Source organism: Phodopus roborovskii, unplaced genomic scaffold, assembly GCF_943737965.1.
Source record: "Phodopus roborovskii unplaced genomic scaffold, PHOROB, whole genome shotgun sequence".
NCBI lineage: Eukaryota > Metazoa > Chordata > Mammalia > Rodentia > Cricetidae > Phodopus > Phodopus roborovskii.
The window spans coordinates 4811481-4837238 of NW_026126540.1; the positions used below are offsets into that span (position 1 = coordinate 4811481).

General features: G+C 41.7%; 1 protein-coding gene across 1 annotated transcript in view; it reads left to right on the top strand.

The window, feature by feature from the left end:
• Ppm1l (protein phosphatase, Mg2+/Mn2+ dependent 1L) overlaps nt 1-25758 on the top strand; it is a 260607-nt gene that overhangs the window by 184888 nt on the left and 49961 nt on the right. Inside the window, exon 2 of the mRNA XM_051198784.1 lies at nt 5301-5475. Coding sequence (XP_051054741.1) covers nt 5301-5475 — 175 coding nt within the window. The remainder of the gene's footprint in view (nt 1-5300; nt 5476-25758) is intronic.

Here is a 25758-nt window from a genome sequence, read left to right on the forward strand (position 1 = left end):
AATAGTATCAGTGTTCTACCTGCTTGATTCCCAGAACTTAGGTCATTAGTCATTCTGCACCCTTTCTGTTATTTTTCCACTCACTGGGTTCCTCTTAGAAGCTCTGCTCTAGCCCTTTGTTGTCTTGGAGGCATGGGAGGACAGCATGTGTGGGTTCTGTGAGGAAGTGTGCCATCCCTGAGATGCCCTAAGGTTTTAGGTCCCTTTAATCTAGTTCTACCAGCCACCATCTGCTCAGGTCCTATTGGAGGGAACCTATGACTTTTTTTCCACTTCCTGCCTAGGGACTTCACCACCATCACCCAGAATAAGTTTGACAACCTACTCAGCATTTTAGATGAGCCTAGGAGGTGCTCCAAAGACAACCATGGCTACTATATGCATCCAAGGTACATTCTGACTATTAAGAAGGGTTTGCTATCAGATGGAGAGGAAGCCATGAAATAAGTATCTAAACTGCTTTCTGTGAAGTCCTTAATCTGCAGCTTGGACAGGGTTTGATTTGGTTTTGAGCTGTTAGTTTTCCAAAACAAAGGTATTAACAGTAATTGAGACCAAGTGTAGTTGTAGTTCCCAGTGGAAGATGGAACTCTTATTCCGTGTGTAGAGCTGTGAGCAGAAAGTCTATGGGCAATGGATTGTGAGCTGTCAAAAGAGTTTTCTCCCAAGCCATCCCGAAGTACCCATTGCATGCACATGGTCAAGGTATTACACTTTTGTGGTACAAAGTCTGAAGCTGATGTTGTTAGAACATGGCGATGTGTGGGATCCCAACCTGATTTCCACCATACTCAGTGGTTGAGTTCCCTAACCTGTCCAAATAGTTAGAAAGCTGGTGGGTATCTTGAGAAGAGCCCCCAGAAGTTAGATTGGACAGTATTAACAATGTGGATCATTGTAACAATGTGGTACAGGAAGGACTGTACCAAACCAATGACTCTCTACTTTCACTCAGCTTTAATGAAGAAAGAATGATGAGGGCATGGATTGCTTGGGAAAGTTTTGCATAAATGAGAGAAACTGGTAATACTAATTATTTTATTGTCTCTGATGTGGCTAAAGTCCTAATAGACAAGTTAGGACATGGTCTTCCAAGAGTATCTATCATTGATTAAAGAATATTGTAGTGGGGACTAGAGAGACGGCTCAGGGGTTAAAAGTACTTATGGCTCTTGTAGAGGACCCAGGTTCTATTCTCAGCACCCACACAGTGGCCCACAACCATCTGTACCTCCAGCTCCCGAGTATCTATGCTTTCTTCTGATCTCCTCAGGCACCAAACACGCCTGTGGCACACATACATACAGGCAGGCCAAACACCCATCCACGTAAAATAAACAAATCTAAAAGGAAGTAAAGAATACATAAGTAACTCCAAATTTTAATTTTTCCCCTTCATTTTTTAGGACGTCAGTAAAATTTTTGAGTTTGAACTATTCTTTGAATTTTGTTTTATTCCCCTCTCACTTAAAAATACGCCTTGAACATAATCTCCTGCTTGAACATAAGGGTTAGCTGCCATTTAAATTCATTTAAAGTGTGACTCGGTGTAAAGCACGCTCTTGAAATATCATACCAAAATCTAATATTTGCTGAGAGTTGTCTCCTTCTGTTACTCTTCCGAATCTTTAGCAGGAGCTTTGTGTGTTAAGTTACAGAATTGAAATGCCAGAGTGTAACACTAATATCACCAGCTGCAGAAACTCGTTTGAGACCTGCAGCATGATTGGAATTAGGAAAGTAAATTTCATTTTAAACGCTATCAGGAGGGACAACTGGGAAGAAATAATGTGCTGTGCTTTCGGTAATAAAGAATAGATCAATATTTTAAAATGTGATAAATTATACAGCCCTTTCCCGTGCCTCATAAATATTCCAACAAACACAATTGTTAGAGACAGACGATGCAATGACTAGCAGGGTAGTGTGTTTAAATATAGTTATTCTGCAGTGTCAGGGTGCTGTTTCTAATGTCAGGAGAAACTTGTTATTAAACTTTAGAATTCAATGTGTTATGCTAATGCACTGCTGAGTCCATTTACATTTTATGGAATAATTTTATTTGTTCTGCACTTGCTGGCTGGCAGAGAAAGTGAGCACTGTTTGGTGATATTTTGAAGCTGTAACATCAGCAGCATCTGGTTTAGAGAATTCAACTGTAAATCTGGAAATAAGTGTTGGACGTTATGTTAGCGACTCTGTGGTCCAAACATAGCTTGCCTACCACTTCGTAGTGTACCTTCTGGGAAGCCAGTTGACCTTTGTCAGCGAGTTTCCTTCCACAATAAGTTGAGGTGGCATTTAAGGGGAAAGCTATGAAGGCTACAAGGAAATACATTTTAAACAACAATAGTAAAACTGTGCACATTCCTGAAATACACAGTGAAGGTGCCTTCTGCAGATGGGGTGCATCTCTCCCCGCCTCCTCACGTGTATGTGCAGATGTGTGTGCCTTACCTGGGAGGGATGTGCCATATCTGGTGCTCGGTAGCTTTGCTTTTAACCACATCAGCACTTCATGATTTCTTCCTGGCCAGTACATGGCACCTGCATTTTCCAAAGCATATAGATCATCGTATTCTGTAAATGGCCTTCTGTTGATTCATAGGGAACATATTCAGGTGTGTGTTCATATTTTAAAGTACACATAGTTTGCTTTTCCTTTCAATTGATAGACATTGTATCCGCAGTGGAATGGCTCAGCCTAATTAACTGCAAACGCACTGCCAGCTGGGAGTGGTAGCTCACACCTTTGTTCCCAGTGCTTGGGAGGCAGAAGCAGAGAGAGCTGCATGAGTTTAAGGCTGACCTTGTCTACACAACAGGTTCCAGGCCAGCCAGGGCTACAGAGGAAGACCCTGTCACAAAACAAATGAGCAAAATGAACTCACATGGTTATCTTTTTAAAGATGACCACATCTCACACAGCAGCCATGCTCTGTACTTTTCAGAATATAATATAATGTATCATTAATGGTTATGGTCACCCCTTTTTATTAAACTATTGAAACTTAGTCCTCCAGTCTAATGAAGAGATACTCTTTAAAAACCATATCTCCCACTCCATCCCCTACTACCCAGCCCCTGATAACCACCATGCACAGTAGTTCCACAAAAATCAACTTTTTTTTCCTTTTTTCTTTATTTTATATTTTAAAATAAATAAACTTATTTATTTTACACCCTGGCTGCAATTTCTTCTTCCAGTCCCTCTCCCTCATACCCCTTTTTTCCTACCTCCCTCCCCCAATCCATTCCTTCATTTCTGTTTAGGAAAGAATAGCTCTCCCATGAGTATCAATACAACATGGCATATCAAGTTGCAGTAAGACTAAGCATCTCACCATGTAGTAAGACAGACAAGATGACCCTGAATGAGGAGTAGGGTCCCAAAAGCGTGTAAAAGAGTCAGAGACAGTCCCTGTTCCCATTGTTAGGAGATCCACAAGAAGACCAAGCTACACAACTGTCACATCTATGTAGAGTGCCTAGGTCAGACCCATGCAGGCTCCTTGCTTGTCAGCTCAGTTCCTAGGAGTCCAGGTTAGTTGAGTCTGTGGGTTTTATTGTGGTGTCCTTGACCCATCCTACAATCCAGAAATCAACTTCTTAATGTTACATATTTGAGATTGTGTTTCATATGAAATTTAGGATGTTTTTTTATGGCTGTGACAAATGACTTTGGTACTTTGGGGTCGGGGTTGCATTGACTACATAGATCACTGTGGGCAGGCATTGCATTGAATTTGTGGATCACTTTGGCTAATAATAATATTCTTCTGGTCCATGAACATAAGGGATTTTCATTTATTTTTAGCCCATACCTTAAAATATTTCACAATTAATAGTTGTACAGTACTTAGACTATAAACTATGTAGTTGCTTTATTTTTGGCTCATACCAGATTGATCATTACTAGAAGGGTCCTTGAAATTCCTTAGTGGCTAGAGATACTATTTTTGGTCTATCTGTTTGACTTTGAATCAGTTTCGTGTACTCCAGACTTGCATTGAACTCATTGTTATAGCCAGGATGACCTTGTGCTGGATTTTTCAGGTGTGAACCATCAAGCACATCCTAATTTTGACCTTCATTTATTGGATTATTAACTTTAGACCCTATGTAGATGAAACAGAAGTGAAGATACGATTTAGGATTTAGAGAATTCCTCTGATTCACACGTATTACTGTACCATTTAATGTCTCCATAAAGTAAGGTTTAACCATCATACTGATTCTCAGCTGGGAGGGAGAAAGAGTGTTCAATCCCCTATTCTACCAAGAATCTTCCAGAAGGCCTTCTTCAAAGAATGTCATCTTTCCGGTCCGGGGGGGGGGGGGGTGCCCAGCTGGTTGAGACTCTGCCTGTAATTTAAGATGTTACAGTGAGGAAGGTGTTAGGCAGCAGATGTACACACCAACCCCAAGCAAACAGACAAAAGGAACAAATTGACACTAATAATAATAGTACAGATAAAGGTTACAGCAATGTCAGGTGGTGGAGGAAGCAGATCTTTGTGACTTTGAGGCCAGCCTGGTTGACAGAACTAGCTCCAGGATAGCTAGGGCTATTACACAGAGAAATCCTGTCTCCAAAAAAAAAAAACACCAACCAAAAAGGTACAACAATTAAGTAGTAAAGGGTTGTCTTTTTCAGGTTGACATTATTTTCTTTGATCTCTTCATTTTCTAAGTAAGCTTTTATGTTTTTGTTTGGTTATTTATTTATTTGGGGGAGTGAACCTAAACCCTAGAGAACAAGCACTTTATCACTGAGTTACATTGCCAGCCAAGATCCTTATTTTTATCATCAGTGCTAGAAGATGTTTCTTTCTACTCACTTCACAAGAGTTCTGCTGAACATTGGTGGGTGGAGACCAGCAACACGCAGTAGTGATGTTTGAACCACACAGGATGGAAGTGTCTTGTGTGGGTGGAGACCAGCAATGTACAATGGAGATGTGGACTATAAAGGATATCTTTTGCAGAGGTGTGCTGGAAAAATTATCATGATGCAGGTTTTCTGAATTCATTGGAATAGAAAGTCTGAGTAGTAATTCTGTGAACATGCAATCGGCCATCTTTCATGTCTTTAAACTATATAGAAAACTCATAGAGGTCTAGGGTCTGACAGTGTGAACATCCATCTTATTGCATGCATTAGAACCTAAAAGTCCTGATGACAAGGACATGTGTGTCTGGAGGTTGGATCTGAAGTGCTCTGAGTTCTCTCTGTAGCACCTGAGGGTAAATGAAAAGTCTAAGATGAGAAGTACTAATGGAGTTCTGTTTACCTACAGACTGCAGCGGAATATGTAAAATCTCGACTCCCAGAGGCCCTTAAACAGCATCTTCAGGATTATGAGAAGGACAAAGAAAACAGTGTTCTGTCTTACCAGACGATCCTTGAGCAGCAGATCTTGTCCATTGACCGAGAAATGCTGGAAAAGTTGACGGTATCCTACGATGAAGCAGGTATGTTTGTTATTAACACACACACGCCACCACATAACCTTGGCTAAATCTGGCCCTTTTTCTGAAGTGGGTGATTAAGGGCAAATTGGACTTGATGTTATGCCAGTTATTGGTGAGTTTCTTCTCTGCAGTTTTAGTGTCAAACTATTCCAGATGATGGCTCTTTTCATATCGAGTCCCTGTAAGCTTTGCTTGCTGCAAATGGAGCATTTCTGACTCTTTATCACCGTACTGCCATTGCTGTAATCTTCTGCGGTCACTTCGGTTTTGTATGTGAGATGAAAACATTTACATCCAGTAATCAGACAGCTCTGTATGATTTGGGGAATTTCTTTTTAATATCAGAGATTGTGTTTTCTCAAGTGGTACTTGTTTAACCCCTTGAAGTTTTACTGGATTTGTCCTTCTTTTCTTCAACAACTTAAATGACATCTCTTCTCTGATCCCACAACAGACATTTGGTTGACAACATACCCTTTATCCCCTCCATTGGAACTTACAATGGAAGCCATGGACAGACCCTGTAAAAGCCATTTTTATCTGGTTTATAGTCTGTTAGCTAAAACCAATTTTATGGAAACAGTGAGATATTATTTAGATTCGTTGAAACTTAGTAAAATGAAATTTAAGGGTGCTTGCCTGGTGTCCTAATTTGTTTCCTATTGGTGTGATAACATAGTGACCAGAAACAACTTGGGAAGGGAAGAGTGTATTTCGTCTTACACTCCCTGGTAACGGCCCATCACTGAGGGATGTCTAGGTGTAAATTCAAGGCAGGATCCTGCTTACTAGCTTGATCCCCATGGCTTGCTCACCCTGCTTTCTTATACAACCCAGGTTCTTGTCAAGGGTGGTAACACCCACAGTGTGATAAGTCCCCCCATATCAACCATAAATTTTAAAAAAAAATTGTGTCACAAACATTCCATAGGCCAATCTGAAGGAGGCAATTCCTCAATTAAGGTTTCCTTTTCTCCAGGTGACTCTAATTTGTGTCAGGCAGACAAACTAACCAGCAAGCCTAGCATGAGACTCTAGGTTTCTCAGCAGCATATAAACTCAGAGCCTTGTGCATCAGATAGGCCTGTGGTGTGTTCTGACACCTCGGCCTTTAAGACAGATCCTTCAGTGCTTTGGAGGGGAGGGGGACTTCATATCCAGGTCATCACAGGATTCAACCTAGGGATGAAAATAAAAGAACATATAGACATAGCACTGGTAGGATGGTCACTTGAATGGTTTACAGTTTGGTGACTAAACAGTTTGGTGATAAAAAGTTGACACTGGCTTTAGAAACAAAAGATACAGATTCTGTTTCTAACTCTGCTGCTGACCGGATATGTGGCTTCAGGTAACTAAAAATTCACACAGCCCATTCTCCTATAAATTGATAGCATGAGCATAATCTCATGGGTACCCTCTAGTTCTGAAGTGATGCTTCTGCTCTCCTGAGGCTGGAAAGTCTGGGTGTCTATGACTTCTGAAGGATGCACATGGATGCCAACTTCCTGATTGCCCCGTTGCCTTTCTCTTACCACCAGTGTCATTTATACCTAGTAACTGAGTAGGAGACAGGAGACAATCCCACAGTTTTTCCCATGTTTGCACATGGATATGCAAATGACTGGCGATGGGTGGGGAGTGAGATTGACTGCAGGGGTCGAACCAAAGCAGATTTTGCAGCTGTGCATGTTGATCCATGGCCACCACCCACCAATTAGGAGGTGAAGGCAGGAGGGTCGGAAGGCCAGCCTGGACTACTAGAGACTGGTCTCAAAAAAAAAAAAAACAAAAAACCAAGCCCAGTCAAACAGGAGCGCCACTGGGTTTTTGGAAGAAAACGTTCTGAATCCTATCACTCACAGGTTCTCATAGGTGGTTTGGGTTCTTCCATTAGCATTTATCACTGCTAAACAAAATAAGAAGTGAGATATGGTTTATTTTGTTTAAATTGAAGTACATGTTTGCACATGTTAACATATCAGAGTTAGCATACAGAAATTTCCAAGGAAGGAAAGCAATGCCATGGTTTGTGAAAACAGTTGAAATGTGTTTCACTATCTGAGAAAGCACTGCTGACCTGGTGTTTGTTAGCACCATAGGCAGGAGAGAGAAGCCTTCTATATGTCACTTTTTATTTATGCTTCTGCAAGCGACCTTACATTCTGTTTTTAATTGTCTTGTGTGTTTGTGCATAAATAAGTAACCTATGGCTTTCTTTACTAAGGATATAGTGGTGTGGTTTATCATTCTGTGTGTGGGAGGGATTTTGAGGGAGCAGGCCCATTTTTATTTGAGAGTGATTGACCTGCTCAAGAGCCCTAAGGCGTGCAGCAGAAGTCTGGAAACAGGAGTGCAGATACATGCTTTTCTTCCATGCTTGCAGGATGCCCAGTGGGAGCGTCTTGCCTCACGTTGCCTTGAGACAGCAGTTTCCTGGCCTGCTGTTTAGCTCTCCACTTCTGAGCTACCTTCTCAGACCAGTGAGGGTCTTTACTCCTATTCTTATAGTTCACTAGAAACTCAGTTTCACATTGAGTTCAGGGATTGGCCATGTAGAGAGAACACTTGGGAAAGGGGAGCATTCTGCTGGCTGCGGATTGTGTTAACCTGAACCCTCAGGTGAAGCCGGCACCTGCAGATCCCCTAACAGGTACCAGACAGTCACACAGCTTCCCCAGAAGAGGTGAGGATGGAGAAGCAGCTGCTTTTCATTCCTTGCTTTGTGACTCCGGATAGAGCCTGAGAGCAGCAGCGCCTGAGTGTAACTCTGGAGAAGATGCTCCAGACACTGGCATGCTATCTGGAGAAATAGCTTTTAAAACAGCAAGAGAAACCTGCTGTTAGCAATTTAGGAAGTAGCTGAAGGGTTTCCCCCTACTGAGATTACTTTATTCCCCTTGAAATGGATGATACCTGAGAGTTACATCTGTGTTTTAATCGAGCCATTAGTGTCAGAGTAATCAGTGGTCTGAAAGGAAAGCCATTTACTGTCACAGGGAAACCACACACCCTGTAACCCAAACCCTGAAGGAGAAAGGCGAAAGTAAATTATTTAGGGCCCTTCCAGGCTTTCTAGCATCTTAGAAAGTGCAGTAACAGCCCTGTGCAGGAAGTTCTTCACTTTGGCAGACTGACTTTCTCAGTGTGTTTGTCAAACAGACCCCCAGGGAGGAGGGAACACAGAGGCTTCCTTACTTTATCTCCTGTCAGTCTATCTCTGGGTTGAAAAGCTGTCTTCTCAGGGACAGGAACTGGAGGACCTGGAAGGGAGAGAAAAACAGGGGCCCAAAGGGACTTCCAAAGGGACCCTTGGTCCTGACTGTGTCCCATGTTACCAGCTTCTGATTGTCTGTCAAAGGTTTAAAATCTGGAGATACTTTTTTGGGAAATTCCTAAAATAGGGAAAAATGGAAGAGAACAACAAAATGTTTTAATCTTACTGTTTAATATCTTTAGTGCATTTCCTTCTAGTCATTTTTGTCTGCTGAGTTTTATGTCTTTTCACAAAATTTTAACACTGAACTTATTTCTTCATGAACTTATAAACTTCTTATAATGGTTGAAATCCTGTTATGTAACTATCACAGTCACTATGCCTGTGTCTTTTTAATTTTTTTCTTTTTAATGATTCTATTCTCATCCCCATATAGAACCCCTGATTTTTTTTTTCTTTTTTCTATTTTCAATTTAAATTAGAATCAGCTTGTTTTACATGCCAAACCCAGTTCCCTCTCCCTCCCCTCATCCCCTGTCCCCCACTGACCCCCTATCCCATCCCCTTTCTGCTCCTCAAGGAGGGTGAGGCCTTTCTTAGGGGATCTTCAAAGTTTATCAGATCATTTGGAGTAGGGCCTAGACCCTCCTGTATGTGTCCAGGCTGGGATCCATGAGCTCCCCCTTGTTCAGGTCAGCTGTTTCTGTGAGAACCCCTGAATTTTGTTGTTTTTTTATATGAGAAAATATGAATGGTAGTATGATTAACAGATACATGGAGACTTTTTAATGTAACCAATTATTAGCCATGTGAAAGGAATGGAGAAAATAGGTAGCCAGAATTCACTTATAAACCAAGAGCTCTCTGACCAATAATTCTTACCCTTACTCACTCCCCTCTGCCTGAGTGCTGGTGAGCAAACTCAGGGCCTCATGCTCGCAAGGCATACACTTTACCAATTGAGCTATGTATTGGGCTCCTAATTCTAATTTTTAAGCAAAGCCAATTTGTATTTAATTTGTTTTTTTTTTTTTATTTTTCCTTTATATCCAGGATTTTAAACAGCTAAATCCTGTGTGTGTGTGTGTGTCGGGGGGGGGGGGTGGGGGGGGAGAATAACTAAACTTTCCTACCTATGAAATAGGAAACTGTCTCACAGCTTGAAAGCTACACACGTGATTCAGTGGTTGGACACTGGGTGTCTGTGCTTGGCCTCTTCTACTGTAAAATAGCAGCCTCGGTTTCTTAATACTCTTCCAGGTTTAACAGTGTGTGACTCTATCTTCCCTCCGTAAACACTGACTGCATGAGCACCTGAGCCAGGCATGTTGGACCACTAAAAATATCCAGATGACAATGTGGTCCTTTACTCAGGATAAAGTGTGTGTGTGTGTGTGTGTGTGTGTGTGTGTGTGTGTGTGTGTGTACATGCTTTTGTACACATGTGGTGGTAGGAAGCCTCAGAGCCACAGCTGGCAGAAGCAGGAAAGTAAGTTCAGGGAACTCATCCTCCCGGGTTCAGGAAATGGGCAGAGGAGGAAGAATTGGCTTTGGGAAGTTTTGATTCAATACATCAGAAAATCACAAGAGTGCCCTTAAGTCTTTTATTCAGCCTGAACTTTAATGTTGACTGCATTTTAAACGTTTTAAAGGCAGGCTTTGAGCAGTGCTTTCTTTCTCTTTGCTTCTGTGACTAAGAGCCATTGTGTTACAGAACTGTTCTTATCCTCTGCCATGAGGCTACCTACCACATTCTGATCATTGCTCCCCAACTAATTTTAATGAGTTTGATTAGATTGCATTAATATGTGATCAGCATTGCCTGTTCACTTATGAAATTCCAAACATAGAAAAAATTATAATTCCATTTGGATTTTGCAAAAGTCTGATTAGGGAGTTATTGAAAGAAGAAAATCAATTCAAAATTTTCATTTGCTTCATCGTCTTTAAAATAGAAAGCCTCAAATCCACTCTGAAAATATATTAGTGCAGATTTTATGGAGGACAAGATGAAAATTTAAAATTTCAACAAATTCTGCTGAGTAAAGTGCTACAAGTTAACACTGAAATTTAGACTATCAGCAAATGTCACCTCCGGTGATTAAGCTGCTTGTGCTACAGTTGTGTTTACCTTTTTAATCAAGCTGTCATTGTCCACAAGAGAAGTGGAGCTGCTACCTATCTCTGAAGAAATATTTGATTACAAGGACTAAGGAAAATGTATACGCATCAAAGAAAATACTTGGAACAGGTGTATTCCAACAGAGTATCTGGTGCCTTTTACAGCTAGAATGCTTTGCTCTTCTGTCTCTTCCTGTGCCGGAGAATCCTTTGCTAACATTCTGTGGGCTTACTGAGATGCTTAGTACAAATTGTAAGATGATCCAAGTTAATAACGAGCCCTTTACTTTATAGGGAAAAATAAGATGGTTTTTTTAAATGATAGGATTTCTCATATACGGACTGTCCTCTTACTATGTAGGAGTCAAACAAAAGGATCCTCAGGCTGACCTTTAGACTGAGGATCTGTAACCACAGGACTGTACTACCATTGAAGTCATTTGTAAGATGTTGAGTTCTGTCTCTGGATCTACTGAACACTCGTGATTTCATTTCATTCGGTAAATTGCCCTGTGAGATACATTGTTTTCAAGCCACCACCTAGTGGCTGGAGGAATTCTTTATGTTTGTTTTCATTAATTAATGTCCTTGTCTCTACTGTGTGGCTTAGGCCATTAATGATGAGGCTGGTGTGATGGAGAGTTTTTGTCGTGTGTACCCTTGAGAGGCTCCTGATTGTCCTGTAGTCTTCAATCCCAGGGCAGCTGACAAACAGCAGAGAAATCAAAAATCATTGTGTGCTCACACAGACATTTACTGTGTACCAGGTTCCAGTCAGGTGCCGGACCTGAGCTGTGGGGAAGGACAGGTAAGCTAGAAGAATTGTTCTAAATTTATTGCTAATCTTTGCTATCAGTAAGAATCATTCTTTACACCGAGCCTTTTCCTTTCCCCAGCTCAGTGGGTTTCATTAAGAAAAATGAAATAGCACAAATTACTTTATTATGTATAACTGATATATTTCCTAAAAGTATAATTTTCCATGGTTAATAATAACAATATTGTAAAGCAGAAAAATCAAAGCCATGGAAACAAAGTAAATGTGCTAACCACAAAGAACAATGCAGCACAAGTGTCATAATGGGCTGTATGGAGTCATCTAATTTCTCCTCAGCTCTTTGACAGCTAGGGCAAAAGAAGGCACCTGACAGATCACAAACTTCTGTTTAATAAGCAGAATGAAGCTGCTTCTGCCCCGCCCCCTCCACAAGACAGGGTTTCTCTGTGTAGCTTTGGCAGTCCTGGAACTCACTTTATAGACAAGGTTCTCCTTGAATTCACAGAGATCCATCCACCTGCCTCTGCCTCCTGAGTGCTGGGATTTCACCTGGGTTCCCCAGAAGTGGAACCTGAAACAAATGGCTTTAGAGTTGCTGTAGGAGTGTGATCCTAGGGAACAGGGATTGGGGACACTGGATCTGAAGCAGGAACCAGGACCACTTGTGGAGTTGGGCTCTCTTCACAGTTGCTGTTTAAGCACGGCCACATTCCTGGGAAGCTTGTGGCTCATGCCCAGAGCCACTGAGCTGTTCTCCTGTCCTCCGCATTGTCACTCATGTCCCTTCACTCCTGGTTTGGCTATGCTCATGTGCTGGATACCTTCCCTGGATGCCAGTTTAATTCCTGGGATAAAAAGAAAAGGATAAAGTATTCTAGACCAAGGGTGTTCCCAGGCTCAAGAGGTTCCCTTGCTAGCAGTTAATTAAAAGGTAAGACCAAGAGAATGTGAGACAATGGATGAAAAGTGTCCCAGACCAGCATAGAAGGTGGACCCTTAAAGTATCACTTACCAAATGCAAGTGAGTTCATCTTGTGGTCATTTCCTACTTTAGACATCTATAAAAACTTAGATAAGTTGCTGGGTTTTTTTTCTTTTCTTAACATTTTCTGTGCAGCATGCAGATATGTGCATTAAAGTGCTCAGTGAAGGATTATCCCAACTGCCACACATCATGGCCTGACTCAGTCTAAAAAAGCCAGATAGATTGTTGAACCTACTTCCCAATGGTAGTTAGGGCTACTCTCCAGAGACAGGAATGATGATGAGGTAGAAATGCATCAGGCAGTTTTGGAGATAGGAGCCTCAGTTTATGTCCTTGGCCATAAACCATAAATGACCTGAGTCCTGTCCTGGCTGGCAGCCAGAAATGTTTGGAAGCTATTGTTAATCCCAAAGATTCAAGGAGAAATACCACAAACCCAAATCACCATTGCCAAATTAATTAAAGCAAGCTTTTTTATTCATGTGCACAGGCTGCCTCCCCCTACTGCCACATTTAAGAGGTCATCATTAGATGTGAGAAGGACAAGGATTTTACAATACAGGGGTAGGGAATTTCCCAATGGAGGATTTGGAGGGCAAAATAGTTGGGGTTACAGGAGCAGAACGTAAGCATAACAAGTTAATCATAAGGACCTCTTGAAACAAAGACTTGGTTGCAAGGTGACAACCTTCTAAAACAAAGGTAGCATTGCATAGTGGTTATAATAACTTTTTGAAACAAGACATGGTTGCTGTTTCCTGGAACAGGCGGTACAGAACCTTTTGTAGTTAAGGTTACATACAGGTGGGGTATAGCCTGATCCTTGAGAAACAGGTTTAATCATAAACAGAAATGAGCCTAATTTGTCTTCACTAAAGGATGGCTTTTAAGCCTAGAGTTCAGGCAGAGTGGTTCATCACTGTAATCCCTGGTCAGGTTCCTAAAGGATTTTAGGGTTTCCTCTTTAGAGTGGGGATGTTATAGTAGCTTTGATCAGGGCTCTGAGGAGTTCTATTAGAGAAAGTTATTTCTCTGGCCTTGGTGGGCAGGGATGGCCTTCCAAGCCACCCAAAATGTGAGTTAATCCAGTTGGACCATCCACAGAAAGGGATAAACTATGCTAAAGAGAAGGAATAATTGTCCTTTATGGAGATGACAAACTTTTCTTTCCCAGAGTTCCCATGCCCTAGTATAGTTGCCACAAGCCTGTGTGAAGTTGCCATACCTCTATCTGCCTTTCTGCTTCTTGACTCAGAAAGGTGTGACTTCTTTTGTCTTCTCCTCTGGCTCTTCCAGGCACTAGCCTGAGCCTAAGTATTCTTTTCCTTTTCTTACTATTTCTGTGAATCCCTCCACTCCTGTCTTTGCTGTACAATTGCTTGTCTACCTCAGTGACCTCCGATCACATGGTATGGCTGGCCCTCCCCACTCCCTGCCCCACCCTTAACTTAAGGTTCTACCTGTTTATTACATGTACCTGTAATAAACTCTTTTTTAAAAGGTGCTCAAAGGCATCGATAGAAACTCTTACATACAGCAGAATGTGAAAGGAACAGGTGTGTTTGATGTAACAGCTCAGCATGGCAGCTACACTGCCCAAACAAAAAAAAAAAATATTGGTTAGTTGTTTCTATGATAAATGAATAATGGTAGCTGGGCTCTTCAAGCTTAGTGACACAGTGAGCCAGGACTTACAATTTAGGCATGTGTTTTCATAAGTGTACAAAACTCTAGATGGAAAAACTATGAAACCATTTACTTTTCTTTTTGATGACAGCATATTGTTTATATTTTTGCCTTCATTATGTGTGTTTTCTGTTTGTTTTGTTTTAAATGAAAGTTAACAAAATCTTCCTAGTGCATAGGGAATGGAGAAAGCTGTGAGTTAAGTTCTGAGTGAATGTATTTTGACATGAGCAGAGCATTTTGAGGACTCCAAGGAAAGACTCCATTACCCACATGTGCCACGCTCAAGGGGAATGGCAATGTTCCCAGAATGGTAGTGTTCTCCTTAGGAGTCTGAATGAGTGCTTATGAGTGACTGATCAGTGTGAGCAAAGACTAGCAACTGCAGCTTCCTCCTCCTGGACATTCACAGACTGAGACTGCTCACCCGCAGAGACCTCCTACTGAAGCTCACTAACCCCTCCCCTATGTGCGCTACACACACACACACACACACACACACACACACACACACACACACACTCTCTCTCTCTCTCTCTCTCTCTCTCTCTCTCTCTCTCTCTCTCTCACTCTGAGGTCCCAGGTTGTGCTGATATTGATTTAGGAGCCCCACCAGAACCGAGCTTCACTGTACTGCTGTGTCTGTGTGTCTGTCCTGTCTTCATTCCCTGACTTGTTTTCAGGCTTTCTCCTGAGCTACAGCCAAACCCTGGCTGTTTTCCTTGTGAAGCAGTGTAGTACAGTAAAAGTAAATAAAATAAGTCCTTGGGTGGGATTTTTTTTTTCTGATGCCGCCTTATGATATAAATCCTTAAAGAGTGTTTAATGAGAAGATACTGTTTAGAAAATAGTGGCTATGTACTGCATACACTCATCTTTCTTCTCTTATCTCGGCATGATGTAACAGCACAGCACACAGGGATTGTTTTTTCTTTTCTTTTTTTTTTTTATCATTCTCATTATAGTAGATCAGATTACTTATATTTTACTGGAAGTAAATTAACTTCCTGCCCAGGGCATATCAAAGACCAACAGATACTGGCTTTTGTTTTAAATCAATTTTTTTGTTTTAAAACAATCTTTTCTCATTTTGCATACCAATCCAGTTCCACTCACTTCCCTCCTCCTGCTCTCCTCACCTTCCTCCCACCCCATCACCCCTTGACTCTGAGTTTGACACATCACTTTGAGGTAGTAGGATCAAGCAAGGCCTTCCCCCTATACCTATGCTGAGCAAGGTATCCCACGGCCAGTGTCCCCACAGACTGCCAAAGCCACATAGCTGTCACCCACATTCAGAGGGCATACTTCAGTCTTATGCAGGTCCCCACACTCAGTCCAGAGTCAGTGAGCTCCCATTAGCTCAAGCTAGCAGTTTCTGTGGGTACACCTAAAATGGTCTTGACCCCTTTGCTTACATTATCCCTCCTCCCTTCTCTTTGATTGGACTCTGGGAGCTCTGCCAGTGCTTAGCTGTGGATCTCAGTATGGGCTTCCGTCAGTTGCTGGATGAAGGTTCTATAATGATAATTCAGGTAGTCATTAATCTGACTGATTACAGGGGAAGGCCAGTTCAGGCATCCTCTCCACTGATGCTTAGGGTCTTAGCTGGGGTCACTCTTGTGGATTCCTGGGAATTTTCTTAGGGCCAGGTTTCTCAATCGCCCCATAATGACTCCCTCAATTAAGATATCTTTCTTTGCTCTCCCTGTCTGTTCTTCCCCCATCTCAAACCAGTTCTCCACCCTACTCCCCTCTCCCCTCCCCTTCCTCCTTTCCTTCCTCCCTCCCCAGGTTCACAGATTTTCTTAGGAGATCTTGTGTATTTCCCCTTCCCAGGGGTATCCATCTTAAAGTTATTATCTAGCTTCTCTAGGGTTGTGGACTATAGGCTAGTTATTCTTTGTTGTATTTCTAATATCCGTTTATGAATTAGTACACATTCTGTGTCTTTCTGCATCTGGGTTACCTCACTCAGGATGTCTTCTTCTTCTTCTTCTTCTTCTTCTTCTTCTTCTTCTTCTTCTTCTTCTTCTTCTTCTTCTTCTTCTTCTTCTTCTTCTCCTCCTCCTCCTCCTCCTCCTCCTCCTCCTCCTCCTCCTTCTTCTTCTTCTTCTTCTAGTTCCATACATTTGCCTGCAAATTTTATGATGTCTTTGTTTTTTGCCACTGAGTAGTACTCCATTGTATAAATGTACCAGATTCTCTTTATCCATTCTTTAGTTGAGGGGCTTCTAAGCTGTTTCCATGTTCTGGCTATTATGAATAATGCTGCTGTGAACACAGTTGAGCTAATGTCCTTGTGTTATGACTCCATGCTCTACTATAGAGCTATAGTAATGAAAACAGCTTGGTATTGGCAGAAACAGAGACAGGTGGACCAATGGAATTAAATTGAAGCCCCTGATACTAATCCACACACCTATGAACATCTGACTTTTGACAAGCTAAAATTATACAAATGGAAAAAGGAAAGCATCTTTAACAAATGGTGCTGGCATACCTAGTTGTCAACCTGTAGAAGATTGCAGATAGATCCATATGGATCAAAGACCTCAACATAAATTCAGCTACATTGAACCTCATAGGGGGAAGTAGCCTTGAATGCATGGATATTCCTAAATATAACACCAGTAGCACAGACACTGAGGTTGACAATTAATAAATGAGATCTCCATGAAACTGAGAAGCTTCTATAAGGCAAAGGACACAGTCAACAAAACAAAATGGCAGCCTACAGAATGGGTAAAGATCTTCACCAATCCCACAATGGACAGAGGGCTTAATCTCCAAAATATATAAAAAACTCAAGAAACTAGACATCAAAATACCAAATAATCATATTTTAAAAATGGGATACATATCTAAACAGAGAATTCTCAACAGAAAAATCTCAAAAGACACATAAGGAATTGCTCAACATTCTTAGCCATCAGGGAAATGCAAATCAAAATGATTCTGAGAAACCATCTCACACAAGTCAGAATGGCTAAGGTCAAAAATACTGGTAACAGCTTATCCTGAGGAGGATATGGAATATGAGGAACACTCCTCCATTGCGAGGGTGGGAGTGCAAACTTATTCAGCCACTTTGGAAATCAGTATGGTGATTTCTCAGAAAATTGGGAATCAATCTACCTCAAGATCCAGCAATACTGCTCTTGGGCATATACCCAAAGGACGTACTCTCCTATGACAAGGACATTAGTTTAACTATGTTCAAATACTGGCTCTTATCTATTTCATTATCCTTTCTTATTCTTTCCTAGGTAGGAAAACTGTTCTTTAAGTTAATTATATTTGTTCTGTTTCCATTTGTTTTCAGTTTTTTTTTCTTTTCTTTTTTTCTTTTTTTTTTTTTTTTTTTTTTTTTTTTTTTTTTTTGCTATTTCTAGTACTAGATAATAATTTGTTCCATAACAAATTACACGAAAACATAGCATCTTAAAGTAGTGGTAAGTTCTTAATACTTAACAGCTTTTGAGTCAGAGTTCTGGTTTATTCCTGCTTCAGACTGCAGTCAAGCTGTTAGCCAGGCCAATGTCTGAAGATCTAAATGGGACTGAAATGTGTTCTTTGTGGGTTTTTTGGTTTGTTTGTTTACTTGTTTGTTTGTTTGTAAGATTTATTTTCTTTTGGTTATGTGTGTTTTTGCATGGATTGATATATTTGTGTCGTTGTGTGCCTAGTGTTTGTGGATGCCGGAAGAGGGAGTAAAATCCCCTGGAACTGGAGTTACAGACAATTTGTGAGCTACCGTGTATGTGCTGGGAACCAAACTTGGGTCATCTTCAAGAGCAGGAAGTGCTCTTAACCACTGAGCTCCTGCAGCCCCATGAAGGTTAGGCTTTCTGGGCATTGTCTTTAATGCTTCAAGAGTAAGGCATTCTCCCCACCCCTCACCCCCCCCCCCCCGAGAATAAGTCTCTAACTTCTTTTTCTCTTCTTCACTCTCTTTACTAATGTTCTAAGATTTATTATGTTTTTATTAAATCTGATGATTTTTTTTTCTTTTGATTTTTAAAACGGATCTGGAGAATGACTCAGTGAACTCTGTGTGTGACTTTCAGCATTTGATGCATTGGTGACCTTCAGTGGAAAAGTTTTCTGAATTTCTGGGCTCCTTTCGCTGTTTTCTAGGGGGCAGGGTTGAAAAATGAGTCACTGAGTGGATTTTACCTTTTATTGCTGTGTAGTTGTCTGTCCTTGTGGTCATCTGCTTGTATACCACTCTCTGGATGGAAACCTTTGTTCCCTGAGGAATGAGAGAAGACATTTCCCCCACTATGGGAATGACATGTAGCCTTCTCGTTTAGCAACTACTTGGTTTAAACAGTTGTTTGCAGGAAGACGTTTCTTGAGAGAATGCATATGTATTTTACTTTCAGAATTTGCTAGATGCACGTTCTGAAGAAATTCACCCTGAGATGTAGCACTAAGGAACAAGAGGAAATGAAAATGACTGGACACAGTTAGAGACTTGCACATTGTGCTCATTACTCAGCTTATGGAAACTTTGACCCACATTAAACAGAAACTCATCCGTGTGCCTTTGCAGACAAGGTTGTGTCTTAAAATCACACTTGAGCATCGGGATGGGTGATGGGGGTCTTGAGCCAAGGGCAATTTATCTATGGCTATATAATTGAGGAATGTGACTGACACCCCCCCACACACACACCCAGTAATCTTTAACTGCCCGTAGCTCCTCAGGGAAGAGTAGGACCTTGTTGGGCAATGTTATTACAGGTAATCACAGCTGCTGAGCTCATGATTGCAACAGCTAATCATTCACATGTCAAACGAGCATTTCATAGCACTCTTCTTCACTCTCTTACATTCCTCCCAAGCCCACCTCCCTCATATTCCTTGAGGCTTTTGGGAATGATATAAATGTCTCATATTGGACCAAGCACTGAACCATCATTTATTCTCATCTCCTTGACCCACTGTGAGTCTCTGTGTTCACCACCACGTACTGCCAAAAGAAGCTTCTCTAATCAGAGCCGAGAGCACCTCAAACCTTAGAGGTGTGAATGGAAGTATTAGAAAGCAATTTGATAGCTTGTCCATTTAGCAGAACATCAGAGGTAGTCTGCCCACTGCATTCCTACCCCAAGACCTATGACCTGCTGAGCCACAGTCTTTTGACCAAGTTTATGGTACAAGGCATGATTTTTCTCTGGTGGGACAGACCTCAAGTCCAGTTGAGAAGTGGCTGGTTATCTCATGACAGTCACTCTAATTTTGCATCAGTGGATGCAGCCTGGCTGTTAGGCTGGTATTGTAAGTCCATAGCTGAGTAAGAAGACAGCTGACCTTGCTACCCCAGCACTTTGAAAGATAGCCAAGAGGGAGGAAGCTCCAAGCTCAGCTTCAACATAATGTCTTTATGTCAGGCAACCTTAACTAAATGCACTGGAGCTTGCATGCATGCACACACATGTGCTCGCACAAGCACATACATACACACTCACAAAGTAAAGATAAAAGACAGATATCAAAGCTAGAAGAGATATGGGCAAGAGTTCGATGGGAGTACGGGGACTGAGAATAATGAGGATGATAGGATCAAATCTTTATGCATGGAATTGTGAAAGAATACATAAATAAATTTTGAAAAGTCACATCTGAAAGACTGTGGGCCAGATATAATTGCATTTGTAGACAGGATGCACACAGTTCTGAGGTCATCCTTGGAATACAATCAGATGTGTTAGTTTCCCACTTTAACTTCAGGCCTCTGGGTGATTCTTCTTCCTTATAAGCCAGCAGCTGGAGGGAAATCAGTATTGCACAGCCACCAAAGAAGATGAGTTTAGCTAAAAATACTTGCCTTTTGACAAGGTTTTAGCAGATTATTATTGGGGGGAGGATGCGAAAGTTACATAAAATGAAATGAGGTCAGATATGATAGATGTGGTCAAATCCTCCCGCTCTCTGGAAAACTCTGACTGGCTGTTGTGCTGATCCTTAAATGGATTCCTTGAAGCTGCTGAACTTGGGACCTTTACCTGTCTCTCAGTATTAGGGGTGCTTGATGCCTGCTGTGGGTTGGTGATAAATTCTGTGTTTGCCAGTGCCCACTGTCTCCCATTCACTAGTGGCTCTGTTTGTCTTATTTTGCTTTAAGCACATGAAAGGCAACATAGTGTGGTAATGACATTACTGACCTTAGAATCAGCCACATCCTGATTTGAATCCTGTCTTCTCTTTCCCAATTCTTGACCTATGGCATTGTGTCAACAAGAACTTAATTATGTGTGAAAGTACATGTACACACTATTAAAATTAAAACATTAAAATCATAGCATAAACATCTTTGTAGCTCAAGGAAGCTGAGTTCATAGGTGTTTTTTAGAGAGGAAGATGAGAGCTAGGGAGAAGTTCCCATGTCTTTCTTAGGAATGACCCCTCAGTTTAAAAAGTACATGTACACACTATTAAAATTAAAACATTAAAATCATAGCATAAACATCTTTGTAGCTCAAGGAAGCTGAGTTCATAGGTGTTTTTTAGAGAGGAAGATGAGAGCTAGGGAGAAGTTCCCATGTCTTTCTTAGGAATGACCCCTCAGTTTAAACTTTTGCCTTACATGTATAATTTCTTAGTCTGTTTTGCTCTCCTTTTCCCTGTCACAGAGTTAGAGGGCCTGTCTGACCCAGGAAAGGGGCTAATGACATACAGAGAAAAAAACATGCTTGGAGCTGCAGGGTTTCCAGAGATGGCCTGGTACATCCCTCTCAAGCTCAGCTTGTTCCTAAATTCTGAACTAAAAATAAATAAATAAATTGACAATTTTCTTCCCTATAACAAATGCCCTGTAAAAATCACACCAGATTCTAATTTTATTTCCAGTAACTGCATTGGTGTGTGGGTAAACTCCTTTCCATAAGTTTGTGGATAGATGGAAGGCTACACTTTCAGATTGTCCCTTTGACCTCTCCTAGCTTTTTACAGTCTTAGTTAATGATACCTAGCAAGATTCTTGACAGCTGTGAGGGATGTTATCCTTCTGTATTGTGGATAGAAGCACAGTTATGAAAGCAAAAGTAGAAAACCTGGCGGAAGTGGCAGCTCAAGCATACCCAAGTCACAAAGGGAGGATGCGGAGAATGAACTGGAGGTCAATTTCATTGAGAGTCAGTCTATCCACGTGTCATCTAGGAAGTCCCTGTGAGTGTTAAAGAGCCCCTCTTAACAATTTTTCTCTAAATGAAGGAATGAAATTCGTGGTCATGGGCTGGACAGAGAGCTGAAGGGAATGGGAGAGCCACAAGGGTTGTTGAGCCTGGACAACTGAGTTTCCACCTGGCACTCCACATAGTATGAGGGAAGTTCAGGCACATGAGCGAGGTAATGCAGCTTTGTTAGAGAAGAGGGTCTTCTCTAGGCCAGGTTTACCTCCTTAGACTCAGGAATCCTGCAGGGAGGTGTGTCTGTGGCCAGAGCACTCCATCAAACACACCGTAGTGTCTGTGTTCTGCAAGGAAAGCACACCTTCATAATGCCCACAGCTTTTTCCTCTGCAGAGGTTAAGGATTCAAGGACACAAACTGCCCATCATTAGCTGTGAATGATAGCTCTCTGGACCCTCAAGATCTTGTACCTTGAAAAGTTGTAGCTTCTGAGGAGAAAAGTTTACAGACTGTTGTCTGAGTCAAGCTCTGCACCTGGGAGAATCCTTAATCCTAAATAGATCATTGTCCCCACAGTCATAATGAACCTTCAGTGTCACTTTTGTATAATCTTGTCCTTGCCTCTGTGTGTGTGTGTGTGTGTGTGTGTGTGTGTGTGTGTGTGTCATTTGTTCCTCCCACACACACACACACACACATAATTCCTAGAATGGATATGAGCCCCAGTGGAAAGAGATTTGGTTAGGAAATTCGAAGAAGTTAATGTATTTCTGTTAATAGCTGACTTTGTGAGGCTCTGCCATGGTTATTTCTGCTATAGGACTGAGGCACTGAGGTGTGGGAGAGGACTGATTTGAGATTTCAGTTACTTCCATTTCTTAAACAACTCCAGATTTCAGGGTGTAGTCATTTTCTTTTTTTCCTTTTGTGCTTGTGGACTTTGTGGGTCAAGGCAATGGAAAGCTTTGTTTATCTTCTCCAGGCATCATCTGGGAATACTTCTGTTATTTCTAGCACCTGGGCTAGTATGGTGAAACAATTTGACCCCTACAGTGTCTCTTAGCCAGAGCTGCCTGGACATGGTCCTGTTGGCATAGGAACCAAATGACAGGCCCTTTACATGTGTCCCATGTGTTGAGAAACTCTGTCCTTAGAGGTGGTAACCAAAGCATGTCACTCCTAGCAGGTGAAAAATCACATGGCGTTTTCAGACCTGGTCTGGGCTGCCTTCTTCCAGTGTGGCTGTTAGAAACAGTCCAGTCCTGCCTGGATTCAAGGAGAGGGAACTGAGGTGGCATCTCCTTGGAGGAGGAATGACAAATGCATTTCTAGCCACTTTAAAAAAAAGTTATTACACTGGACTATTCACTTCTCTTCAATTCTTAAAGTAGAATCTAGTTGGCCCAGGTTAGCCCATGGCTTGGTCCCTCTGGTCCTATCAGTCATGTCAAAGGAAAAGATGTCAAATTCAGTAGAATGTTCCTGTCTTCACTCTGGAAAGTTCAAATCCTTAGAGTTCATTTGTGGAGAAGAATTAATGTTACCTCCAGTGTAGACACTGCCAAGAGTGGCATCTCGGTCACTGTCTTACACAAGTGGTCTTGTGAGCAAGAGAGAGGGGCGGACTCCTGGGTGATAGAAACACAGGAGCTGTTCCACAAACATAGATACTGTGAAGAGCCTGGCATTTGTCTCACTGATGTTTCTGTATCATTCACAGGAAGCAGGAATGTCGTCCACAGAGGGTCAGGAGTGCCTAGGTTAGGGAGCTGGCAAATGGTATCAGGAAATAAACCTTATTCTTAAAATGAAATCCATCTTGACCTTGAGCAATGTCATAAAATGATGGAGCCGCTGCACAGCTGCTGGAGATTTGCACCTTTCGAAACAGATGTTAAATATCAGCTTTCCTTGGCCTCCAGTCTGTCAGTCCTGGTCAATAAATAGCCCCATTGAATGAAACATCTTTCCCCTGAGACCTCCAGCTGCTTAACTGATCCGCCTAGCTCTGCCGAACATCCTGAGGCAGTAAGCAATGGGAAAACAGTTCTGGTAGCAGTGGGATTGCTACTAGAGCAAAGACAAGAAAGAGATAGAATGTTTTCTAATCTTCCTTTCTGCTTGGGGCACTAATTCACGGTGAAGTTAAGTGACTTTCTTGGGGGTCTCAGAAGAAACTTACTGGAATGGAATAGCTTGGTTTTACCTAGCACAGCTTTCCTGGGAGAACTGTGCTCCGGGAACCTACCTGCTCTGCTTGGCTATGGAAGTCAGCCAAAGATGGCTGCATGATTCTTGATGCCTGAGAAGAGGCCAGGGGATGTTTGACCTCAGAAGCAGAGTCTGGACGTGTCCAACAGAGTTTGAGAGCTGTGACACTTCAACAATCAGAACCTTTAACTAGAAAAAGATTGCTGTCAAAGCAGGAAAAGACTGAACTGTAATTATCTGATATAAAACACAATGTATTAATTGAAGTGAATGTTGTTACCCCTGACAAGAGAAAGAAAAGAGGAAACTAAGCGAAACAAGCCCAGTGATCCTGGGAGAGTTTGGCAACCAGAGTATAAGGACTGCCCCACCTTGTAACAACCGTCAGTTTCTCCTTTCTCGGCTTTCATTTTTATAGTGCCAGATCATACAAAAACACACGTGACACTTGCCCTATACTAACTTCCTCTGCATTGGGAAATTGTCAGGAAAATTTATTATTGTGGTTCTTTTTGCTCGAAAGTCATGATTCTTACTTTTATATAACCAACACTTTGTTTTTAATAACATGCATTTAACATGATATCCTGGCATAAACTTCATGGAGTATATACTCCAATTTTATGCATAATGTTTTTCAAATTCAACAGAGTACCCTAACAATATAAATGGAAGTTAATGTATTATGATCTCTAGGTGTTTTGATGTGAAAATACCTAGAGTCAGCTACCACCAGTAATTTCAGCCTCATAATGGACTTGTCACATTCTTGGACTTATATGCCAACTGTGGTTCCACAAGAGTGACAGCTACAAGTACAGACTGACAGCTGACAGACTTTTGACAGCTCAGGTACAATGAGGGGCGATGACATTAGTGAAGTGATTTTTCTGAGGTGCAAGTAACCCTTAAAATCCTAAGGGAAAAGTGCAACTTAATTTGTACAGTGGTTACATTCCTAAAAACTCAGTGTATGCCTTTCCAAAACTACTCTACTGAGATGCAAAAGACATAGGTGATTACAAACAGTTTTTCTCTCTGCTATTTGATAATTGTTCTGTAGGGCTGTCCATCACATTGCAGAATCCTGAGCATCCATAGCCCAGTTAAATCTCATGGACATGTACTGTAACTGTAAAAAAAACAGTAATGCCCTCCCAAGATATTCTAAACATCCTCATTCAAAAGCACCGCTCTAGAGTCTGAAACACGGGTTCAGGCTAAATCCACGTAAACGATTTCTGAGCTGTTGAGTTTCGTTTCAATTCCTGTGGTAAAATATCTAGACAGAAACAACTTAGGGAAGAAAGGCTTTATTTGGCTTGCATTTTCAGGTCACAGTCTGCAATTTGGAGGACGTCTAGGCAGAAACTCCGGCAGTTCATTACTTCTTACCTGCAACGGAGAGCCATGTTCCTGCTTGCTTGCTTCTCTGCTGCTCATGGCCAGCCAGCTTTCTTCACTCTTATATTGTAACTAATGGTGACAAATGTAAATGAAGCCTTGGTGGCATTAGACATTGTTCAGGCTTTCCCAAGTGTTACCATGTTATTCTCTCAGCAACCCTGAGAGAGCCTAACTAACCTATGTAAGATTACTAATTAATAAGCAACAAAGCCCACGTTTGACTCTAGCCCATCTGTGCCTCAGGAAACCAGGTTCTCAGTCGCTATTGCATCCATATTTAAGATATACAGTAAGACTCACACCTATAATCACAGTTCTTGGAAGGCCAAGGTGGGAGAATTCCAAGTTCAGGGCCACCAGCGATACGTAGCAAGAACCCTGTTTCTAAATATAGCTTTTGCTGGCCCTCCTGCTCCACTCTTCTCTGCACACCTCTGCCTCTGCTTCCCTCCTTGTACTCTCCTGCCCCCGGGAGCACCCCCCTTCTGCTTTTAGGTCACATGGGTTCTGTATCTCTTTCCCTTCTTTAAAACAACCCTTTCCCTCTCATGACCTCCTTTCAAGTTTTATTAAATTTACTCTTCCTCCTCTTTTCCCCTTTCATCTCTCTCTCTCTCTCTCTCTCTCTCTCTCTCTCTCTCTTTCTCTCTCTCTCTCTCTCTTGGGTGTCTTCACATCATTTTGCTATAAACTTCATACTTTGACACACACAAACACACAGAGCTAACATGAGGGGACT